General features: G+C 39.2%; 1 protein-coding gene across 3 annotated transcripts in view; it reads left to right on the top strand.

The window, feature by feature from the left end:
- The window catches only part of MAGI3 (membrane associated guanylate kinase, WW and PDZ domain containing 3), a 117419-nt gene that overhangs the window by 76281 nt on the left and 18471 nt on the right, over positions 1-22667 (top strand). For all 3 annotated transcript variants that reach the window (XM_083359734.1, XM_083359733.1, XM_083359735.1), the window contains 5 exons: positions 13-50; positions 5876-6032; positions 9036-9127; positions 13250-13442; positions 17254-17445. In XM_083359734.1, the coding sequence (XP_083215860.1) occupies positions 13-50; positions 5876-6032; positions 9036-9127; positions 13250-13442; positions 17254-17445 (672 nt within the window). The remainder of the gene's footprint in view (positions 1-12; positions 51-5875; positions 6033-9035; positions 9128-13249; positions 13443-17253; positions 17446-22667) is intronic.

Genomic DNA, 22667 nt, shown 5'->3' with positions numbered 1-22667 from the left:
TTTCTGTTTTAGGACTTTCCTCACCTACAAAAACTCCCAGTATTGATAATGTGAGTATAAATAAATGTTTTTGTAATACGTCTACCCCTACCTGTAGAAAAATTTGTAGAAGGTCTTGTTGAATCATTTTAATATATATAAATATAATCTGTACAACAGTTATGGGAGGAAAAACAATTCTGACTTCCACATTTTGTGGTGTAAAACTATTGTAAATATTCATTAAATAATTGCAAATTTGCTATTGGCCTTGCTCAATTTTAGATGAAGTAACATTTTCTACTTTTGAAGTAATCCCTTAATATTCAGTCTTTTTAACTGGTTTGCAATAACTTTGTTCTTCATTTGCTCACCTTCTGAGGTCAAGGTTGTAAGCAGAAGTTTTATTTATTGACTGTACTGACAATAAACTTTATTGATATTAAAAAGTATCACATTAAAGGAAAATCTGAACTGATTAGTTGTAATGAATGAAATGCTTTGCTACAAACTATATGAAAATAATGACTCTTTGTTCTCTTAATATTCTTTGGTGAGAGGGCTGCATTAGCACTGCGGTTGCCCTCAGGGGGGCCGGGGGTCTGTGGCCAGGGTGGGCGCAGCCTACTGGGTGGGCTTGGGTTGAGTGTGTGTGGCCTACTGGGTAGGCATGGCCAGCTCTACATCATTCACGTCAAGGGTACCTATGAGCAGGAGATGGGACTGGGGCAAGTGCCAAGGCATGGTCCACTGGAGGAGCTTCACTGTTCCTCTCAGGCTATGCAGGGGGGCTGGACTGTGGCGCAGAGGTCAAATGCCCAGCTCTCAAGCACCCGTGGCAATAAGCCCAGCCCCACTTCCCCAAGGGGGCACCCAGCTGCACTTACCTCCTCAAGGCTGCTGCTGCTCTGCTTGCTCTCCTTAGGTTGCTCATGATGGGTACGAGGGCAAAGTCAAGAGGGAGGCCCACTCCATCTCCATGTGAGCAGACCTGGCTTTGTATCCAAAGCTTCCTTAGTAATAGGATGGGAGACCACCCTCCCGCCAGGATAGGCCAGGAGGAGGAGGCAAGGGGGTGGTGAAAGGGCAGCAAGGTAGGACTAAGGCAGGACTTCCCTCAGACCCTCCCTCTCCTTCCTTCCTTCCTTCCTTCCTTCCTTCCTTCCTTCCTTCCTTCCTTCCTTCCTTCCTTCCTTCCAATGGTGGGAAAATATTTGAAATGAGGGAGGGAGAAAAACAGGCAAGAAACGCAGCTGAGGAAGTGTCATCCTTCGTGAGGAATGAAGAAATGTACCATTGCCTGGAAGTGGCCAGCACATGACCCTCGCCTCCTTCACATATCCAGCTTGGTGGGCTCTGGGGGAGGGGATGCCATGAGCAACATGAGAGTCAATGTTACCTGCGTAATGCTGCCCAGCCCGCAGGCTGCCTGGTTTTGGCAGGCAGTGGGTGCTCTCCTCACAGTGCCGAGAGGCTGAGCTGGGTGGCATGAATCTGAAGAGAAGCGCAATGCTGCCCAGCCCCTAGCCTGCCCGAAGTAGGCAGGGCCATGTGCTGGCCACTTCCAGGCAATGGTGCATTTCTTCATTCCTCACAAAGGGTGATACCTCCCCAGCGCGACCAGTGGGCGGGACCAACGTGGCAGGAGCTGGTCCCTCGCTGTTTCCAGACGGCCTTGTGGAGCTAAGACTGAATGTGTTTCAGCATAGATGGCCACCACGAAATTGTACATTGGCTCCCGGCCGGCCTGGGCCAGGGCCAAGGCAGTGGGGACCATTCCCTCACTGTTTCCAGGATGGGTTTGTGGGCCACATGAAACCACTTTGCGGGTCAGATCCGGCCTCCGGGCCTTGTATTTGGGTTCATGTCAGGAAGCATGTTCCAAGAAAACTGTGTCATAAAGGAGCAAAGCTTAAAGTAGCTGAATTGTGGTCAAAACATTTGTTCTCAAGATTTGCTATCAGTCATGGGATTAAGGTGTGTGAGGGAGATAAACACAAAATACTGTTACTCCTATTTTTTTCTGGATGCACTATTAAAATATGTATCTGCATTCTAAGATAGCTATACAAGGAAAAATCCTGTCTATACACTATTTTTCTAGCATGAGTACTTTTATTTAAGTTTGATGCTATATTCCCTAAATGAAAAATAAATTTGTTTGAAGCCACTTCTGTCAATTAAACTAACAATTGTATTAAAGCTAAGACTGGGCAAGAAATAATTATTCTAATTACATTTAATATTGTCGTCAGGCTCTCCAAACAGAGCAGGAAGAAATCTTGAAAGTGATTTGGGTTTGAGTGAACATGCCATGAGGTTTGCACATGCAAACCTGGAGTCCATACTCACTTGGACAAGCCAGCTGCTTGGTTCTCCAGATAGAGCAGAAGTGAGTACTTCCAGCAGTTCAGATTTTAAGGTGTAAGCAATCAAATCACATTCCTGGTTTGCTTGGGAATGTTCATTTGACCAGGCAGAGTGGGAATAAATTCTGATAGCAATCCAGCTGTGCAGTTGCCACCCATTAGTATTTCAAAGTTTCCTCTTTGCTGTGCTTCATCTACCAGCTTGTCCAGGAAGAGTAGGAGGGAGTTCTGACACTGATAGTGCTTTAAAGCTTAATATTAAAAATATTAAATTATTAAATCAATGATGATGCGATGATCACTGCATTGCAGTGAATATCAGCCAAGATGGTATATATTGTGCCAATTGTAAGTACCAGTTTCAGGGATAGAGCTATGGTGAGTGTTTTGCAGTAGTAAATATTTAACCTTGCTGCCAAATTTAACAAGCTTAAGAAGGGTTATAGTTGGCACTTTAGATATAGTGGTACAAAGGCACTTTTTATCATAGCTGTCACCTGCAAATCTCGGGGTTGCTGAAAATCAAGGAACATTCCCCGATAGCATACTTAATCTTTCAGAGGGAGTTCAGCCTGTCCAGTGCAGGCTAAATCTCAGTTATCAAGTATAGATGCTATATAACAGATTTCCACCATGTTTCAATTTAATTTTAATTTGTTCTCCCTCATCCAACCCATTGTCAATTTGTGGTAACATTTATTGGTACAGGTTGCCTTCCTAGAGTTTAAAGTTTGAAGCTTGATTTAGCCACCCATGTGTAAGTAGAACTTAAGGTTGAGTCCTACCAGATGGTCTAAGAACTATTAGCAAAATTATACTTCCCCATCCTGTTTCCAGAGCAGACCATCCACCAATTGTCTTTATGTCATATTCTAGGCAAAAACCTAACTGCACCGAGTCCAAATTATTAGCTTCACCCAAATGTGTTTAGAGCTAAGAAATTCACTATCTTTTTGGCTGCTATTATTATTATTATTATTATTATTATTATTATTATTATTATTATTATTATTATTATTATTATTATTATTATCCTCATCATCATCATCAGAAATTGAGTGTTTGAAACACATGCGCAGAACTTTTAGATGAAAAGCTACTTCATCTAGGCAGGGTTGGAGCAAAGTACATCTCATTTGTAAAGAGGCACTGATTATCTTCCTTAGCCCCAAGTACTATTCAGGCCACTTCAACAAGCCAAAAAGGGCGGTCTTGACTAACCTTGTCCACATCTCTCAAGATGTATACATTAGAAATATCTAAGATAACAAGATAAATTATGGTCATTTCTATATTTCATAGATCAACTAAGATTTCAATAGTATTTGCAACTTACGAGAAAGACACACCAAATGATCCAGATCCATCCATTTCCTGGGTCTTACCATTTTAACTAGTCATCTGCCAGTGTAGAGATTAGTGCTACTCACCAAACTAAAACTCACCACCCACTGTTATTTATGTAGAATAGGCTTTTTCAACTGGATGTTTCGTAACCTAGGATTCTGCGAAAGGTCACTAGAGGCTCTCTGGGAGGTCATGATTTATTTTTAAAAAGCAGAGATTGAACAAAATTCCAACCCCAAACCCTGGGTTGGCCCGCTAGAGTGTGTGTTGACTTCAGGTGGAGGTAAGGATTTCACAAAGGCATGGAAGCTGAGAGGTATGCAAAGCTGAAGCCGAGAAGTGAGAAATGAGTCAAGCAGAGAGTGTGCACATGAGAGAGTGCATGTACTGGGGCTCTGCTTGCCAGCCTGTCTTTCTGCAGGTTCAGTGGCCTGGGGTGGTGGTGTTTCTATCTCAGGGCAGGCACAGGAGATCTGGGACCAAGCTGATGTAGTCACCGATGGCAGCAGAATTCGCCCAAAAGACAGGGGAAGAAGGTGAGGGAAAGGGAAAAAAAATTCTTTATTTTTAGTTTAAGAACATTGTTAATGCATATATGTGGGCCTACCCATAAAATGAATATAATAATTTTGAACTTCTGGCCTATATTTGAGCCTGTATGTGCAGGGGTTGTCCAAGGCTTGAAAAATATTTAAAGGTTCCTCCAGGCTCAAAAGGCTGTGAAAGGCTAGTCTAGGACATTGGAATTAGATAATGCTTTTCCACTTTCAGTTTACAGTTGCATCCAAAATGAATACCAAACCCAGCATGGGCCCTGCTTTATGTACATAAAGTTAGGTACTCATTGAGACAGTTCTGTGGTCTTTTGTGAAGACATGAAATCCTGAGGTTCTCCTAAGCCTCAGGACAAGAATTTTAGGGTAATTCAGTACAATGGTTGAGATAAACTTTAGAAACAGAGAGACCTTAGATAGTAGAATGGAGAGTACACTACAAATATCCTTTTAGTATGAGGACTGTACAGGTCTAGCTCTATATAGTCAAAGCTCTCAAATTTTCAGCTGGATCCTTTTACCTCCTTACTCCCCAGTCACAGCCTGTTGCAGTCGCCAGAGCCGGCCAACTTACGGGCCAGAACACTGTCTACCTTACCCCATGCCCTTTCTTCCAGCTAGATCTTTAAAATGCACATTGAGTCAGTACTTTCCCCTGTCTTTAATTCTGGATTGGTTAGAATGCCACCTGATCCTGACAGATTGCAACCTCCCTTCATATACTTGCTTGCATACAATCTCCATTACATTGCATATATGCCTCAAAAAGGGGAAAGTTACATAAAATACCAAAATAAGGGCATGGAAATATTTTTATAAACTAACCTAAACCTTGTTCATAGTGTAGATTTCTCCCCCTTGTCTTGTGCATAATTATGAATTGTATACATTGGTATATCCTATTATCTAATTACAGTAGATCTATAGTATATAGAAAAGGGACGGTGGCTCAGTGGGTTAGGATGCTGAGCTTGTCAATCAGAAGGTCGGCAGTTTGGTGGGTCAAATCCTGAGTGCCGCGTAACAGAGTGAGCGCCTGTTACTCCTCCCAACTTCTGCCAACCTAGCAGTTTGAAAGCACGTAAAAATGCAAGTAGAAAAATAAAGGTAACAGCGTTCCGTTCGCCTTTGGTGTCTAGTCATGCCAGCCACATGACCACGGAGACGTCCTTGGACAAGCGTGGCTCTTCGGCTTTGAAACGGAGATGAGCACCCGCCCCTACAGTCGGAAACGACTAGCACGCATGTGTGGGGGAACCTTTACCTTTTATAGTATATAGAAAGACTTCATCCGTGTATAATTACGTTTTCGGAAACAAATCTTTTGGGACTTTATGACGTGAAATTGAGATACCTTCTCTGAAATATATTTTATCATATTCTGCCACAATGTTCCTATTATTAGATTGGATGAGTTAATTATTCATACTTAAAGTTTCAAAGAAGAATATAAGAAAACGAAAGCTGCACTACTAGAAAATTTCAGGAGAAATTCAGGAGATGTTCGAATCTCATTAAAAAAACCCAAAGTGTTTATTGAAGAATGGTTTGCGCATCTTTCTATTTACTTGTTTAAGACAATATTCACTTTTGCAACTTATTTTATATTAATCTTATTTATTTCAGAAAATAAATAAAGAGGAAAATTCAGGAAGCTTAGAGGCCATTGGTGAGCCTCTTCCACATTCAATGCCTTTTCTACCTACTTCTGTGAAGTCATCTTCTCCAAAGCTCGACCCTTCCGAGGTTTATCTAAAATCTAAAATATTATTTGAAGATAAACGTAAGTACATAAACTTGACTTACTTGCTGCTCCAGGGTTTTGTTTCATTTTTCTTTTTTTAAGGAAAAGCTTTCTGATTTCCGCATTGTCAATATCATCCCTAAAAGAGGTGGCTTTAATTTTACTAATCCACAGCATTCATATTTCTCAGCTGTAAACATTGCTTTAAGCTTCTGAAATCTATTGTGATGAAAGCAATTGCTTTGAAACCATCTTCAAAGTGTTGGACATTTTCTATGTATTGTCAAATTGTAGATGTATTCAGGGGATGAAATGATCTAGCTGACAATAAAATATTTTCAGTGAAAATAGTCTTTTAAATTGTGTCAAGCTTAGAATTTATTTCTCCAATCATTCACGTTTATTCCTTCACTGCCCTGAAATCTTTTTTTCTTAGGATGTGACCCTAAGCAAATGAGACAATTTGCTTTCTTTTGCTTTTTAAGTCCCCCTCCCCCAAGATTTCTTTTAGGTAGGGCAAAGTATTTAGTATAAGTAGTCCTCGCTTATCAGCTGCTTCTTCCAGCAAAAATTGACATTCCAATAGTCCTGAAAAAAGACCTTATACCTAATGCTGCATTTACGATATTCGTATTATCCCTCAGTCATGTGATTGCCATTACAGTCAGTACATGTTGTCTGGTGCCTGACCTATTGTTCTCCCACTTTCCCTACTGTGTGCTTGCTTACTCTTTTGTAATCCTTTTTTTCCAGTCTTTCTGCTCTATGTGTGTGGGGGGGAAGATGGATCAGGCACAGGGGAGATTGCCTACAGAAATCACTTGATATTTTTCTCCCTCTTCCCCCAACCGAGTAGAGAGATTTGAGAGGAAGACATTACAAAAGAGTAAGCAAGGGAATATACCAAGCTATTTGTGTAGCACAGTCATGGCTCCCAGCCCAAAGCAGCTTAGAACTGCCAACATCATTGCATTGCTTTAAATGTGTGTGCCCCCATTGTGTGTGCCTGCCTACTCTCTTGTAATCCCTTCATCTCGAGTGACTATAAATACAAACATTAATTCCCTTGCCTAATTATCCCAGTATCAGATGAGCATTCCAAAGGCTGGGAGAGTGGTCACATGATTTAGTACTTAGTAATCACTCCTTAATGACAGAGCTGTAAGTCCCAATTGTGGAGACTAAATGGGAACTACCTATACCGTGCTACCTAGGAACCTAAAATAATAAATTCTTTTTTAAGGGTCCATGTAGTTTGCAAGACAGAATATGTCAAATTAATAAGTACCAGTTGTTGTTGTTTTTGAGAACACACTTTAATGGGAATCAGTATATAGTGACCTTTCACCTTTTGTTCCCAGCACCTGAAGCAGAAGTGCCTTGTGCCTTTGCTATCTTCTTTTCACATATTTCCTGCCTGTGGTTCTCTGAGCCTTTCAGTATTGCACTGTCTTCATAAAAGTATGTTGCCTTTGTAAAGCTGTTCTATCATTCTGAATATTTTTTTCATAAAGCTGCACTGTCTTCAGAAAGCTGTGTTGTCTTTGGAAAGCATTTTGAAGACAGTGTAGCTTTCCGAAGACAGGATTGTGTTACGAAGCACAGTGTTTCAAAGGCTCAGAGAGTCACATGTAGAAAACATTTGGAAGAGAAGCTGGATCCAAAAAGGAGACAGCAAAGGTAGCAAAGTTGCTTTTGCTTTACCTAAGGTGGCTGAGTCCAAAAGATCAGTATGGTGAACTGGGAGAGAAAGCAGTTGGGTGGTTGAATGCTTGCTGGGGGCTTCATGGGGGCTGCCACTTGGCATCACATTGCTGCGGTGAGCTGAGGACCATGTGAAGCAACCCGGAGAAGTTGGAACACTGGAGTAGCCTGGCAGTCACAGATCCAAAAAGGAAGCAGCAATGGCAGTGGGATGCTTCTGTTTCAGCCGCAGCAAGTAGGCACAAAAGGTGAAAGGTTGGTGTGGGGAACTGGGCAAAGAAGCAGCTGGGCAGATGAATGCTTGCTAACTTGCTGCATGGGATGGGAGAGCTAAGGAAATGGCAAGCAGCCCCAAAGTCACATGGGGATGTTCTGGGGCTGTTTGCCTTCCTGCAAGGTAGAGTGCATGGTAGCCAAAGAGCAGAGATGAGGGGGAGATAGGTGGGTCTGGGCACTTACTTTACTGAGGCTCAAAGCTGGGAGAGACCAAACCTGGAAGGACTTGGATTGGGATAGGTACTCATTTTTATTGATTGATTTTTAATTAATAACAAAAAAGGAGCAAAACACAAAGATAATATTAATGAAGATACATACATTGCGAAGGACAGGGGTAGGCAACCTTGGCTGTTTTATGACTCGTGGACTTCAACTCCCAGAATAGCTGGCTCAGGAATTCTGGGAGTTGAAGTCCACAAGTCATAAAAGAGCCAAGGTTGCCTACCCCTGGCCAAGGAGAATGAAGAAAAGAGCATGTAAAAAAGAAATAGTAAAAGAAATACAAGAAAGGAAAATAATAATAATATGAATACTTGCTTAATGACCCACTATTCTTGATTAATGACCACAGTGGAAAGTTCTGAGATTGCCATCTAAATCACTGTGGTCACATGACATCTCATCTTATGACTGCATCAACTTATGGTGACAATCAGGATCCAATTGTGGTTGTAAGTCAAGGATCACCTGTACAAACATTATATTAGATTTTGTTTGATTTTTATATGGATCTAATAAAGTATGTGTTGGTAGTTTGAAACTTCTAGAACTGAATTACTATAAAGACTAAAAAAGATCTTGTTTATTTAAATAATCCTACGTGTTCAAACAGGCAGAATTTTGTCAAACGTTTGTGCTTTGCAGATGGAGTGTTAATCATTCTAACTCATGATTTAATTCTGCAGGTGTGTTAACCATGTTATTTACAATATCTTTAGAAAGTAATTTGCTTCTAAGTGAATAACATGATTTAGTTTTAATTTTTGTGTTTACTGTTTTTAAATGGCCAAACATAGTTCTCCCTTGTTAACACATATCTTTCCCGTCCATTTTTACTAGCTCCAAACACAAAGGATTTAGATGTTTTCCTTCGAAAGCAAGAATCTGGGTTTGGTTTCCGAGTTCTTGGAGGAGATGGTCCAGATCAGTCAGTAAGTCAAGTATTTATTACTTTATATTTGAATTGATTGTTTATGGGCCATCAAGTCAGTGTCTTTCTTAGAAAAACCATAGATAGGTCTTCTCCAGAAAAGACTGCCGTATCCACAACCTGACTCTACAGATGACATTTCAGATAATGCTCCATGTTGCCATTATAATTTTGTCTTTGCAACTAAAGAATTTTCTTTTTTCTGCATGGGAACATTAACAGCTAGATATTCTGAAGGCTTTAAACTAGCTCCGTCATAAACACTATTTATACTCCAAGAGATCCTCTCCTTTCTCAATAGCATGTTGAATGCCATCCAGTCTTCTCTGGCATTATATTGTCAGTCTCTTTATCTTGTCTATCCATTGTTATTTTCTTTATAAAATATAAGAATGCTTTAAGATTGTCTACTCCCACACAGTATGTAATAATGACTGAGATTGTCAGTAAAGTGATAATGTGCCTCTAATATCTACCTATATTTCTGTTGCCCAATATATGCTTTAACTGGACAGCTGGGATGTCCTTCTGGGGATGCTTACTCTTGGTGTACACACTCTTGGCATTAGCTCATTCTTCCTGGGAACACCCCCCAGCATGGTGAGGTACTATAGCAGAATTTAAACTGCCAATCTGTATTACTAGTAACATTTCAACTGCAGTTGTAGTTGATAGTACAGTTAGACTTTGAGTTACAACAGCTATTGGGCCTGCAATTGTCAAAGTGATCCTAAAGCATGAGGACCGCATCACCTAGTGATGGCAATTGAGGCAGCTCCATTTGCCATTATAACTCCAAGATATGCGGGTTGTTAAGCAGAAGGCAGTGGGAGTCCCAGGTAAGGATGCTTGGGTGCCACAGAGGAGTGGTGTGGGGGAGAGGAATGCTGCAATACGATGTTAGCACCAGAAAGCTTGAGGGAAGGATGGCACAGATCAGTGTGGGCACAGGGACACTGAGGAAAGGAAGCCATGGGTCTATGCAAATGCAGGGAGGCCAAGGGAAAGGGGGTGAGGGTTTGTGTGAGCACACGGAGATCAAGGAAAGGAAGGTGTGGTCCATGGGAGGCATGTTTCTCTTTGAGGAAATCTTTGTATGGAATGAATAAGTACAGTTGCAAGAAAAAGTATGTGAACCCTTTGGGATTACGTGGAGTTTTGCATGAGTTGGCCATAAAATGCGCTCTAAACATCATGTAAGTCACAACAATAGAAAAACACAGTCTGCTTAAAATAATACTACACAAACATTAGCTGTTGTCATGTTTTAATTGAACATAACATGTAAACATTCACAGTGCAGGGTAGAAAAAGTATGTGAACCCCTAGCCTAATGACTTCTCCAAGAGCTAATTGGAGCCAGGAGTGAGCCAACCTTGACTCCAATCAGTGTGATGATATTGGATGTGTTGCTGACAGCTGTCCTGCCCTTTAAAAACACACACCTGTTTTGGGTTTACTGGTCTCAAGAAGCACTGTCTGATGTGAACCATGCCTCGCAGAAAAGAGCTTTCAGAAGACCTACGATCAAGAATTGTTGACTTGCATGAAGCTGGAAAGGGTTACAAAAGTATCTCGAAAAGCCTTGATGTTCATGTGTCCACGGTAAGACAGACTGTCTACAAATGGAGAAAGTTTAGCACTGTTGCTACTCTCCTAGGCGTGGTCGTCCTGTAAAAATGACTGCAAGAGCACAGCGCATAATGCTTAATTAGGTAAAGAAGAATCCTAGAGTGTCAGCTAAAGACCTACAGAAATCTCTGGCACATGCTAACATTTTATTGACATATCTGCAATAAGGAAAACATTAAACAAGAATGGAGTACATGGGAGGACACCACGGAGGAAGCCATTGCTGTCCAAAAAAAAATTGCAGCACGTGTGAAGTTTGCAAAAGAGCACCTGGATGTTCTACAGCACTACTGGCAAAATATACTGTGGAGAGATGAAACCAAAATTGAGTTGTTTGGGAAAAACACACAACACTATGTGTGGAGAAAAAAAGGCACAGCACACCAACATCAAAACCCCATCCCCACTGTAAAACATGGTGGAGGGAGCATCATGGTTTGGGGTTGCTTTGCTGCCTCAGGGCCTGGATGGATTGTTGTCATTGATGGGAAAATGAATTCCAGAGTTTATCAGGACATTTTGCAGGAAAACATATGACCATCTGTCCGCCAACTGAAGCTCCACAGAGGATGGGTGATGCAACAGGACAATGACCCAAAGCATACAAGTAATTCAACAAAACAATGGCTTCAACAGAACAGAATACGCCTTCTGGAGTGGCCCAGTCAGAGTCCTGACCTCAACCCGATTGAAATGCTGTGGCATGACCTTAAGAGAGCGATTCACACCAGACATCCCAAGAATATTGCTACACTGAAACAGTTTTGTGCAGAGGAGTGGTCCAAAATTACTCCAGATTGTTGTGCAGGTCTGATCTGCAACTACAGAAAACGTTTGGTTGAGGTTGTTGCTGCCAAAGGAGGGTCAACCAGTTATTAGGTCCAAAGGTTCACATACTTTTTCCACCCTGCACTGTGAATGTTTCCATCTTATGTTCAATTAAAACATGACAACAGCTAATGTTTGTGTAGTATTATTTTAAGCAGTCTGTGTTTTTCTATTGTTGTGACTTACATGACTTTTAGAGCACATTTTATGGCCAATTCATGCAAAACTCCATGTAATCCCAAAGGGTTCACATACTTTTTCTTGCAACTGTAAGTGAAAATAAGAGCACAAAAATGCTACAAAGGTCATAATTCCGAAAACTGATTGGTTTTCTTTTTGTTTTTTACCATAGTCATAACTTTGAACAGTTACCAAATCAGGTAATCATTAAGTGAGGCCTATCTGTGTAGCTGGCCTGTTTTCTAGATTATGACCAGTATCCACAGAGCTTGATATATGAGCAAAACCATTTTCCAGTGTGCATGAATATGAGAGGAATTTAAATAATTATTCCCGAAACACGTAAGGTTGCATCATGTACAGCTCCAGACTGTTACCCAACTCTCAAATAGTGCTTTGCAATGTGTGGTAAGATGCTAGAGTGGGAAAGATTGCTCTGAAAAGCTTAGGAGTAATCTCAATTATTCCACATGACCATTCTTCAGTATAATATTATTTATTTATATATGCCCTGTTAACCGCCCTGATTCCCTCAGGAGAAGGGCGGTATAGAAATCAAATAAACCTAAACCTAAACCTAATATAAAACTTTGAAAATGCAAAATGAGTGGTTTGATTTAAATTTATCCACTATATTTTCCAAGAGTTTTACATAATAACAGTAGTGGCTTATGAGGGATGTGCACAAAAATTCCTGCAAATCAAGGATGACAAATATGTAGATTTGGAATATTGAACTACAGCTCTTCCTTTTCCTATTAATTATTCACATTGGCTAGGATTGAGGAGACTCCTCGTGGATTATAGATTCCACACCCTTGTTGTTTCTGAAGCAGAGGCACGTTTGGGGTTTTAAGAACATCTGATGGGCACACTCACAAAATGGCTGCTATGGAAGATCAGTTTGTTCCTAATATAATTGCCATAGTGAGTATTTAGCAATCTCAAAATTCTTGTATATCGTAGCATATACTAGCGCATGTATACTTCTTAACAAGAACTTGTGAAACTCCAAAGTATTCCTGCAAATAAATATATTAAAGGTTGGTATTTTGGATTGTACTATGCTCCCTTTAATTTTTTTAATGATAAAAATAAAAGACAGGTGAGACAGCTTTTTCATAGATCATTATCACATTTTAAATTCAACAAATGACAATCTATACAGTATATTGTAATTACTGATGTAACTTGCTTACAAACAAATCACAGTTGGAAATAATTTACTGAATTTTGGTGCACGGGTTCTTGTAAAGTCTAAGACTTTGATCTATGAATTGCATGTTTATTTATCTGAAATTTTATTTCTCCATCTTCCGTTTAGGCTCCAGCTGATCTCTTTAGGCTCCAACTGATCACAAGTATATACATATACTTCATTTTTAAACATAATGATATGTGAGATTCTGGCCAACTCAGACCTAGGTCAGATCTGTTTTTCTTATTTTGTCTTAGAGTCTATAATTATCTCGTATTGCTCTAGATCTACATTGGCGCAATCATACCTCTGGGAGCAGCAGAGAAAGATGGTAGACTCCGTGCTGCTGATGAGCTTGTATGCATTGATGGAATCCCAGTGAAAGGGAAATCACATAAGCAAGTTCTGGATTTAATGACAAGTGCTGCACGAAATGGACAGGTGCTGCTGACTGTTCGCAGGAAAATCTACTTTGGTGGTATGTGCATGTCTTATTAATTACGCCTATACTGTTGCACTTGGTACTACTTTGTATCATGGTCGGATTAACGCAAATGTGCAATTCCATATTTCTTTCCTTTTTAAAAATTTTTTTAAATGGTTTTCTAGTTTTACATTTTCTAGTTTTATATTTAAATATTTGAAAAGCAACATGGCGGCTGAGTTGGTCAATAATTCAGTAACATACATGTTTCCTCTCTTTTCCCCTTGGAATTTACTGTCTTATATTTAAATTAATATAATACTTATTATATCGATTAAATAAAAAATAACTTTCTTACATTTATCAATAATTTTTAGTTTATACATATCCTAGTTGTTTTAACATTCAATCTTTTTAGACAATGTCCTGGTTAATTTTTCCCAATTTTTAATTTCCCATTAATATTTATATTTAACATTTGATATTTATAATTTCCAAATTTTAAATAACCCCAATTCCACCTTCCTTCTCATTAGGTGGCCAAAGTATTTGAGTTTCAGCTTCAGGATCTGACCTTCTAAAGAGCAGTCAAGGTTGATCTCCTCTAGGACTGACAGGTTTGTTCGCCTTGCAGTCCAAGGGACTTGTAGGAGTCTTCTCCAGCACCATAGTTCAAAGGCTTCAATTCTTTGGCGCTCAGCCTTTCTTATGGTCCAACTTTCAGAGCCATACATTGCAACTGGGAAGATCATAGCCTTGACTATACACACTCTTGTTGGCAGGGTGATGTCTCTGCTTTTTAGTGTGCTGTCTAGATTTGCCATGGCTTTCCTCTCCAGGAGCAAGCGTCTTTTAATTTCTTGGTTGCAGTCCCCGTCTGCAGTGATCTTGGAGCCCAGGAAAATAAAATCTGTCACTAGGTAGCACTATACAAGTTTCAAAAGAGATGTTTTGTGACAGAGTGGCATAAAGCAGAGTTCCCCAATCTTTTGGGATTGGCAGCCTGGAATGGGGGCAGGGGGGAAAGAAGGGATGGTTTTGTCGGGGTGTGTGTGTTAATGCATGTGCATGAGTGGGACCACAAGCACCCAAGATGCAAGCACTTGCATGTAGTGCCACAAACACCTGTGACACTCATGTAAGTGGGGCAAACACCCACGACGCTCGCACAAGTGCGACTGTGCACACATGTACCAACCAGCCACTTAAGTGGCCACAGCCCAGTAGTGGGCCATGACCCACAGGTAGGGACCCCTGGCATAAAGTATGTGCATTATTATTTATTCTTATTGTTCGCTTTTAGGATTGGGAACATACACCTGTTCTGTATATGGTTGCAGTTCTCCTTAGCGATCAAGTTTCCAATCTTGAGGTTATCCTGGATCTAGCATTGATGACTTCTCTACTGACTTTGCTTGTCAGAAGCTGCAGTGAAGGTTACAAATGTAACATGCATGCATGCATGCATACATACATACATACATTTATTGTCGCAGTTGCGACTTGCTGCCTGTGGATGGCCCTAGTTTGGGCTGATACAGGCAAAAGATTTTGCCCATATTTGGGCCGACGAGGTGCTCAAAACACACTCTCTAGATAGATAGATAGATAGATAGATAGATAGATAGATAGATAGATAGATAGATAGATAGATAGATAGATGATAGATGCTTATAGTTTTTTGTAGTTTATAATGGTAGTTTAGTTGCAAGGGGCTCATAGGACTATCACTGCCATAATATCTGTTGTACATTTTTAATATGGTGCCCTTTTATTAGAAGAGTGCCTGAAACAGAAAATTGTCTTAAACCTGAAACCAAGGTATTATATTATGGAGATCTTGCTGCACTAACTCAGTTTGTAATGGTTTGTAAGAAACAAAATCCAAAATTTTTAATTCTTAGTTTTGGCCAAAACAAAACCTGAAGAAATCCTAAATGCCTATATGTCACAAAGGGTAAGGTTGGGTAACAATGTCATCCTGTTTGGTTTTTTTTCTCAGAGGCAATACATCTTTCTTGGCCAATATTCCTATTGTCTTCATTTCTCTTCCTTCTTGCTATTCCTCAGATGTGCAAGCTCAAGATGTCCCACTGGCTGGCCTGCCAACCTGTCCACTTAGTATCTTCTTTTCTCTCCCTCCTCTCCCTCTCCTCAGGTCCTAAAACTATGCGTGTCCTTGATTTTTTCACATTCTTCCTCCTCCCACCAAAACACTTTTTGCCCAGAATACTTTAAATTTCAATGTCTATCCATAGCAAAATGGCATCATTTTGTTCTATAGCAGTCCAAATGTATATATTTCAGTTCAGACACAAACAGCTATTTTCATCATGGGATAATTCATGTATGAACCATTTTGCACATTCGGATATGATTTTAAATATAAATTCTGCTTTCTGTTTCTATTAATAGTCTTAATATTATTTTTATAAGCTGCCTTGAACTATTATAATAGAAGAGAAACATAAATTTGCCACAAAAAATAATCCATATATAAAATTGATCACATTGAATTAAATATGGATCACCAGCTCAAAAATTTCCATAAAAGCAAACATGCCCATGTTTAAATAGTTACTGCACATCGCTTTCACTTGGTTCAGGATTGATATAACTGGTCTGTGGTTTACTGGGCTGGCTTGCTACAGCCCTGTAAACCACAGCTTATATTTTAAAAACGGTTTCCACTATGGGGTAAGTTCTTAGACACTGTGTAAACTGTAAATATGAGTCATTTCTTTATTATTATCCAGTAATTGAGATATTAAGAGGATCTGTGTGGTCATTCCTTCTGTCATAATTTTAAACAATCACTGAACAAGGGATCGTTAACCAAGGACTCCCTGTAGTGGGATATTGGCCTGGCTGACTAATTGTCATCATCCTCCAATTCCTTCTCTGTGAGGATAATAATGTGGCCTCAGAGAAGCTGGGATAATTGTCAAAAACACTGTAATACACATTCCAACCAGCTGTGCAAAGGGAAAATAAAAACTTAATGCTCCAAGGGTTTAAGGGACAGGATGTTAGTCTGCTATATCTACCATTCAAATAGTGGCAGTCCTCTACTTACAAGCACAATTGAGCCCAAAATGTCAGTTGCTAAGAAAGACAGTTGTTAAGTGAGTTTTATCCTATTTTACGACCTTTCTTGCCAGAGTTTGTTAAGTGAATCATGCGGTTGTTAACTTAGTAACATGGTTGTTAAGTGAATCTGGTTTCCCGATTGACTTTGCTTATTAAAAGGTCACAAAAGCTGAGCCCATGACCCTGGGACACTGCAACCATTATAAATACAGGCCAGTTGCCAAGTGTCTAAATTTGGTCACTTTTTCCCACTGCTTTTGTAACTTCAAACAGTCACTAAATAAATGGCTGTAAGCGGAGGCCTACCTGTACCCAGATTTATACAACAATATGAAAATTCCAATGAAAGCATTTGGGGACAAATGAAAGACTTTTTTATTATAAGGAGACGTATTTGCAGCAAAATTGTTTACCCCCCTAGGGAGACAAATCATGATATATATTTTAAATAGGAATATTTTATGGATTTTTGTCTAAATGTTTAATGAGTGCTCAGATTAGTAACTAGCTTTCAAATTACCTGCTGGTAATCCTTCCATTGAAAATGGGTTAAAATGTATGCCGCAGTTTGGAAAAAAAAAGTTATTTCTGTTGTTAAACTTAACATAGCATATCTTTGTTAATTCCTTTTGAATAAAATTGAATATATGTGTTGTGGGTTACATCTCTGAAATTAGTTTACATTTTGAGTGCTCTGAACATCCAGATTATCAATAATATATGTTTGCTTAGATCAACATTTTTGCTTACTTGTTTCTGTTTATGGTGTTTCTAGCTGATAAACAACCAGAAGAAGAAATAACATCTGAAGTTCCTTTCATCTCCCAGAGTGGCTCCCCTAGACTTAACCGAGAAGAGATAATCAACAAACGGTTCCCAGAAGCTTATGATGTAGTACTGCAACGAAAGGAGAATGAAGGATTTGGTTTTGTGATCCTTACCTCAAAGAATAAACCACCACGTGGTGGTAAGTAGAATGAGGTGTCAGCATTGTTCATTATAGTACTTCAGTTAGAGTTGTTTGTTTTCACTGTACAAACCTTTGAACATATAATATTTAGATTTTTAAAACTACTTTCTTTCACAAACTTTTTTTCTATATCTGCAAATTTTTCATTCAGTTCTGTTCTTTTGAAACATAGCCATCCTCAGTTTTTCAAATGCTGCTTCTTTCTTGGGTATAATAATAAATGTGTTTTGTATACTGATGGTGTCAGGTAATGCTGTTGTCATGCTGGAGGGAGAGAGGGAGAGGATAATGGTGGCCTATGATGCCTGTCTCCATGTTTTAGTAGCATCTAAACTGACTAATGCAATATGCTTTGTTTACGGCTGTCATTGAAGTTAACTGCATTTAGATATGATATTAAATGAGACTTGCTGAGAATTCTGTCTAGTTGTATATAAGTTGTATGCTTGTTTGCAGAAGCTGATTGCTCTCCAAGTTTCCTCCACCTTTTATACATGGCCAAACTAATTAGGAACTAACAAGGAAAAGATTCTTATTAAATTTGATCCTAACCTAATTATTTACATTGGCTTCATATTCAGATGGTTAAGGGAATAAAGGGTAACTTTGACGGTGTGCTCTTCGTATTTCTTAAAACCTTGTGTAATTAGATGGAATATAAATAATTAGGCTTTTTTAAAATCTGGGAAGAAAAGTATATTTACACAATAGGGCTTTCCTGACTTCCTTTTACCTCTAAACATCAAAGGATCCAACAGGATAGGCCACTGGGGAACTCTAGCAGAATGGGTAAATCAGAAAACTTTAGAAAAGCTGTATTTAGGCAAGCTATGTTTCTTCCTGCTTGGGCAGGATGCCTTTAGTTACGTGCCATTGCATAAGTGAAAAATACTTTCTTTGTCTTCCACTCCCACCCCGTTTATTAGTTGCTTCTTTAGAAATCATAATATTTTATTGAAATACTTCCTTTAAAAACTATAGCATTTAACCCATTTCTTTTTTCAAGAAACTTAGCCATGCTGAAATCTTTACTAACCATTTTGTATTTGAATCCTTTACATGACACATAGAGGGCTACCATTAAATTTGCTGAACTATTGCATATTTCTGACTACAGGCTGATATTTTCTGGTCGCTCAGCAATTTACTTTTTTTCAAATCTATAAGAGTATATTTGAAAATGGAATCTCAGTTTCAGCTCTAGGCATTTCTTCATTAGATTTTTCCAATTGTATGAATAAAGTATATTTTGGGGTTGTATAGGTTCTACAGTATGTTTCAGAGATTATTGGTTTTGTTAGATCTGATCTTAAAATTAGAACAAAATGTAGAGTTGATTTAGTATATTTATTTAAGCTCATGATATTTTATTAATTTACTTTGTAAATTCAGTCCTCTGAATCATCTTGTTTCCTACATTAAAATACTCATTTCAGTTATCAACTTTCCATGTATGAATGTACATGAAATCGGAAACGAGTTGTTTTGGAAATTCAGCTGAACCATTTCAGGCGAATTACTTTTTGGCAGAGTCAAAACCTAGATCTTCCTTCCTTCCTTCCTTCCTTCCTTCCTTCCTTCCTTCCTTCCTTCCTTCCTTCCTTCCTTCCTTCCTTTATTCAATTTATATAGTTGCCCATCTTACGTACATGGCTCTAAGTAGCTCACACAATTTATTTCAGGTTTCAGATTAAAAAAACAATAACCGGAAGTGTCTTATGGAATGATTAGGATTACATCACTCTTACCTCTTTCTAACCTCCTTCGTGCTTTTCTTCCTCATATCAGAGTTACCGTATTTTCGGCGTATAAGATGACTTTTTAACGCATGAAAATCTTCTCAAAAGTCGAGGGTCGTCTTATACGCCCAGTCGCCTTATATGCCGGAAAATAGTAAATCCTCGGGAGCAGAGACGTTAGTGGAAACGGACAAATTCAGCGCTCGAGAATGGCAAAAGACGGCCTCCTCATAAATAAACTGACCAGCCCAACCGAGGCTGAGGCTCCAGCTTACCAGCGTCCTAGGGCAGCAGACCCCCCCTTTTTTTGGAAGGGAGCGGGAGTCAAGCGCATGCCGAGCCACTGGTGCTCGGCGAGCACGAGAGCTCAAGGGAGCGTGGGAAGCCAGGCGGAGGCCGACCTGTCATGTTCGCGCGGAGCTGAGCTTCACCTGACCCTGGGAGTTTGACTTCAGGGCGTGGTGCCGTGGCCAGACCTACAGCAACACCCGCCCGGGAAGGCGCAGCTCGGGAATTGCGACAGGCAGACCGCAGTGGAAAGCTGGCGCTGGGGCTTCAGCAACCCGGGGTCGCCTCTCCGCCCTGAAGTAGAAGGCGGCCTTGGGGAGGGGTGTGTGAATCTCAAACCTGCGGCACAGGGCTGAGCCCATTTCTTTCACCACCCCCACCCTCTGCCACCCTGTTCATTAACTAACCTACGGAAAGAACCGCCTTCTTTCAGACCTGGTGCCTTCCCGAAGTGTTGGGCCACAATGCTCGTCACTCCTGGCCGAAACAGCCAGCGCATGTGGCTGAAGTAGAAGGGGGTGCCAAGGCAAGAGGAGACGAGGTTTAGGCAAGGCAGAGCAAAGCTGATCTCGAGGCCAAAAGCTCTTGATAAACCTTCACCTAATTGAGAAGCAGCTCTGACTTCCTACTTACCCGTATTTTCCGGCATATAAGACTTTAACCCATGAAAATCATCTCAAAAGTTGGGGGTCGTCTTATACACCCAGTCGTCTTATACGCCGGAAAATACGGTACTATTGTCAGTGTCCCTTTTTAAGCAGATCATATTCAACCACTTCTCCAGTCCTTTCTAAAATTTCTCACACTTTTCTTTGTCTGTCCTTAAATCACTCTGCTAATTTCCCACTGTTTCTCTGTAACAGTTCCTTCTAGTACATACATAGATCCTGATGCCCAAAACTACTGTTCCATGTATTGAAGATTCATGTTCAGAATGCTTTGCATATCTGTCTAATCATTAGACAGGAAATTATTGTTAATAACTAACCCAGCATTTCCTATGTAATCTTGTGAATAATGTAAAACACAGTTTAATCCTTCTTAAAGGCCTAGATAAGTGTTCCTCAGACAGCTTGGCCTGACTAACCAGTGTAAGATATTACATTGCTCTTAAAGAAAAGGAATTATGTATTACATTTCATCTAAAAATAACAAATAGTAATAGTATTTAATTGATGATATTTATGTCAAGTTTATAAGAATGAAAATATGCAGTCTTTGTGAAACATTTTAGAGTCATCATTTACTTTAGTACACTAGAATCTCTTTTCAGCAGAAATACTTTTTGATGTTTTATAATCAATTCTGATTTTGAATTCTATAATACTTCCATTGTCATAGATGGATATTTGTTAAACTAAAAGAAAAAAATATAAAGATAAAAGCTAGAATATCATTTGGTTTGCAATTTCTAGTTCATCTTTCTTCCTATGAAGTACCACATGATTGAGAAAAATAGCCGTTTCTCAGCAGTTTATGCTTTCAGGTAGCATGTAAACTGAGATGATTCTTGGTGAATTTTTTACATGAAACATGCCACACAATAAGTTAATATTATTGGTAAAAACAACATTCGTAAAGTATTAGTTAGTACTTAGTATCCTGGGAATGAAATCAAATTAGGACCTATCTACAAGTGCATTGTCTTGTATGCAGAGTTATAAAGGGAGATAAGCAGATGCAAGGATTCATGCAGAATCAAGCCTTCCTCTACTATGGACCTCCAAGGCTTTGTAAATATAAATGTTGGGAAAATAATTGAATAAATATTTAATACATTTCACCCCAAAATCTACAATATTTGTTGGCAAGGACAATCTTTGAATGATTCCCCGGGACTACAGAATAACACAATTTAGTTCTTCTTAAAAATCCAGATAAATATTCTTCAGACAGCCTGGCATAATTTAACTAGACTGTGACACTATTTACCCAATATTTAAACATTTTTCTTCAACAGTAAATATTTGTAAAATTAAATTATGTCACATTTGTTTGTGGTAGCCATATACTGTAATAATATATGAGAACAACCAGCTATGTTTCTCTAACGTATTCTTTGTCTTTAAGTATATAGACATAATTTGTATTAAGACTTTATAGTTTTAGTCTTTAAAGAAGGTCATTAATGGTGGTAGACTCATAACAAAAAGCAACCAATTGTCGATATGCATAGTCTTATAACTGTTAATTCTATATGAGTAAGGAGGTGTAGAGGCTTGATGTTACATTGAAATAAAATGTAAAAGTTGACACTTAAAGTGCTACTAGACTACTTAGCAATTCTTCAAGTAGCATCTAACATTATTCAAGTCTGACAAGTCTACAGACAAAGTTATTTTTGTTAATTATAATAATGGTGTTAAGTACACTTGAAATCATCTTGGAAATACACTGAAAGTTAGTGGAAGCTATTTGAAATAGTAATGATTATGTGGCTAGCTCAGTTAAAAGTACAGGTAATCCTTGACTTTTGAGCACAGTTAAGCCAAAAATTTCTGTTTCTAAGTGAGACATTTGTTAAATGAATTTTGCCCCATTCTAGGACCTTTCTTGACACATTTGTTAAATGAATCACTCTTTCCATTTTTTTGTACTTACCCCTTTTTTCTCAGTTGGTCTGACAGTTCTTTATGCAACCATGTTGGTTTTTTCTTGTTTTTCTTTTTTACTGGTATTGAACTGGAGTGGGCTTTTATAATTGTATTTTTCAGAGTTTCCCAAGCTTCTTGAGTTGATTTCCCTTTAAGATTTTCATCCAAGGAAACCTTCCCAAGCTCTCTCTGTTAAAATCAGCTCTTTTATAGTCTAAGACACTGGTTTGATTATGTTCTGTTGCTTGTGTCTGTTTTATATTGAATTCTAATATGATATGATCACTCTCCCCTAACGTTCCTGCAACTTCAATTCCCCCTATCACTTATTTTGCTGTTGGTAAGAATAAAGTTCCATATAGCTGCCTCTCTAGTTACCACCTCTACCTTTTGGGTGATGAGGTTGTCAGCTAGGTGGGTCAGGAATCTGTTTGATCTCCCACTTGTTGCAGAGTTTGTGTCCCAGTTACATGTCAGGGTAGTTAAAAGTCCCCTTACTATTTCCTACATACATTGGTTAACTGATTAGCAAAAAGTTCATCTATTTCTTCTGCTTGGTTGGATGGCCTGCAGTATACACCTATGGTGTTCTGTACCA

Source organism: Vipera ursinii, assembly GCF_947247035.1.
Source record: "Vipera ursinii genome assembly, chromosome: 3".
Taxonomy (NCBI): domain Eukaryota; kingdom Metazoa; phylum Chordata; class Lepidosauria; order Squamata; family Viperidae; genus Vipera; species Vipera ursinii.
The sequence above is the reverse complement of the archived record's forward strand: the minus strand, read 5'-3'. Positions and strand labels throughout refer to the sequence as shown.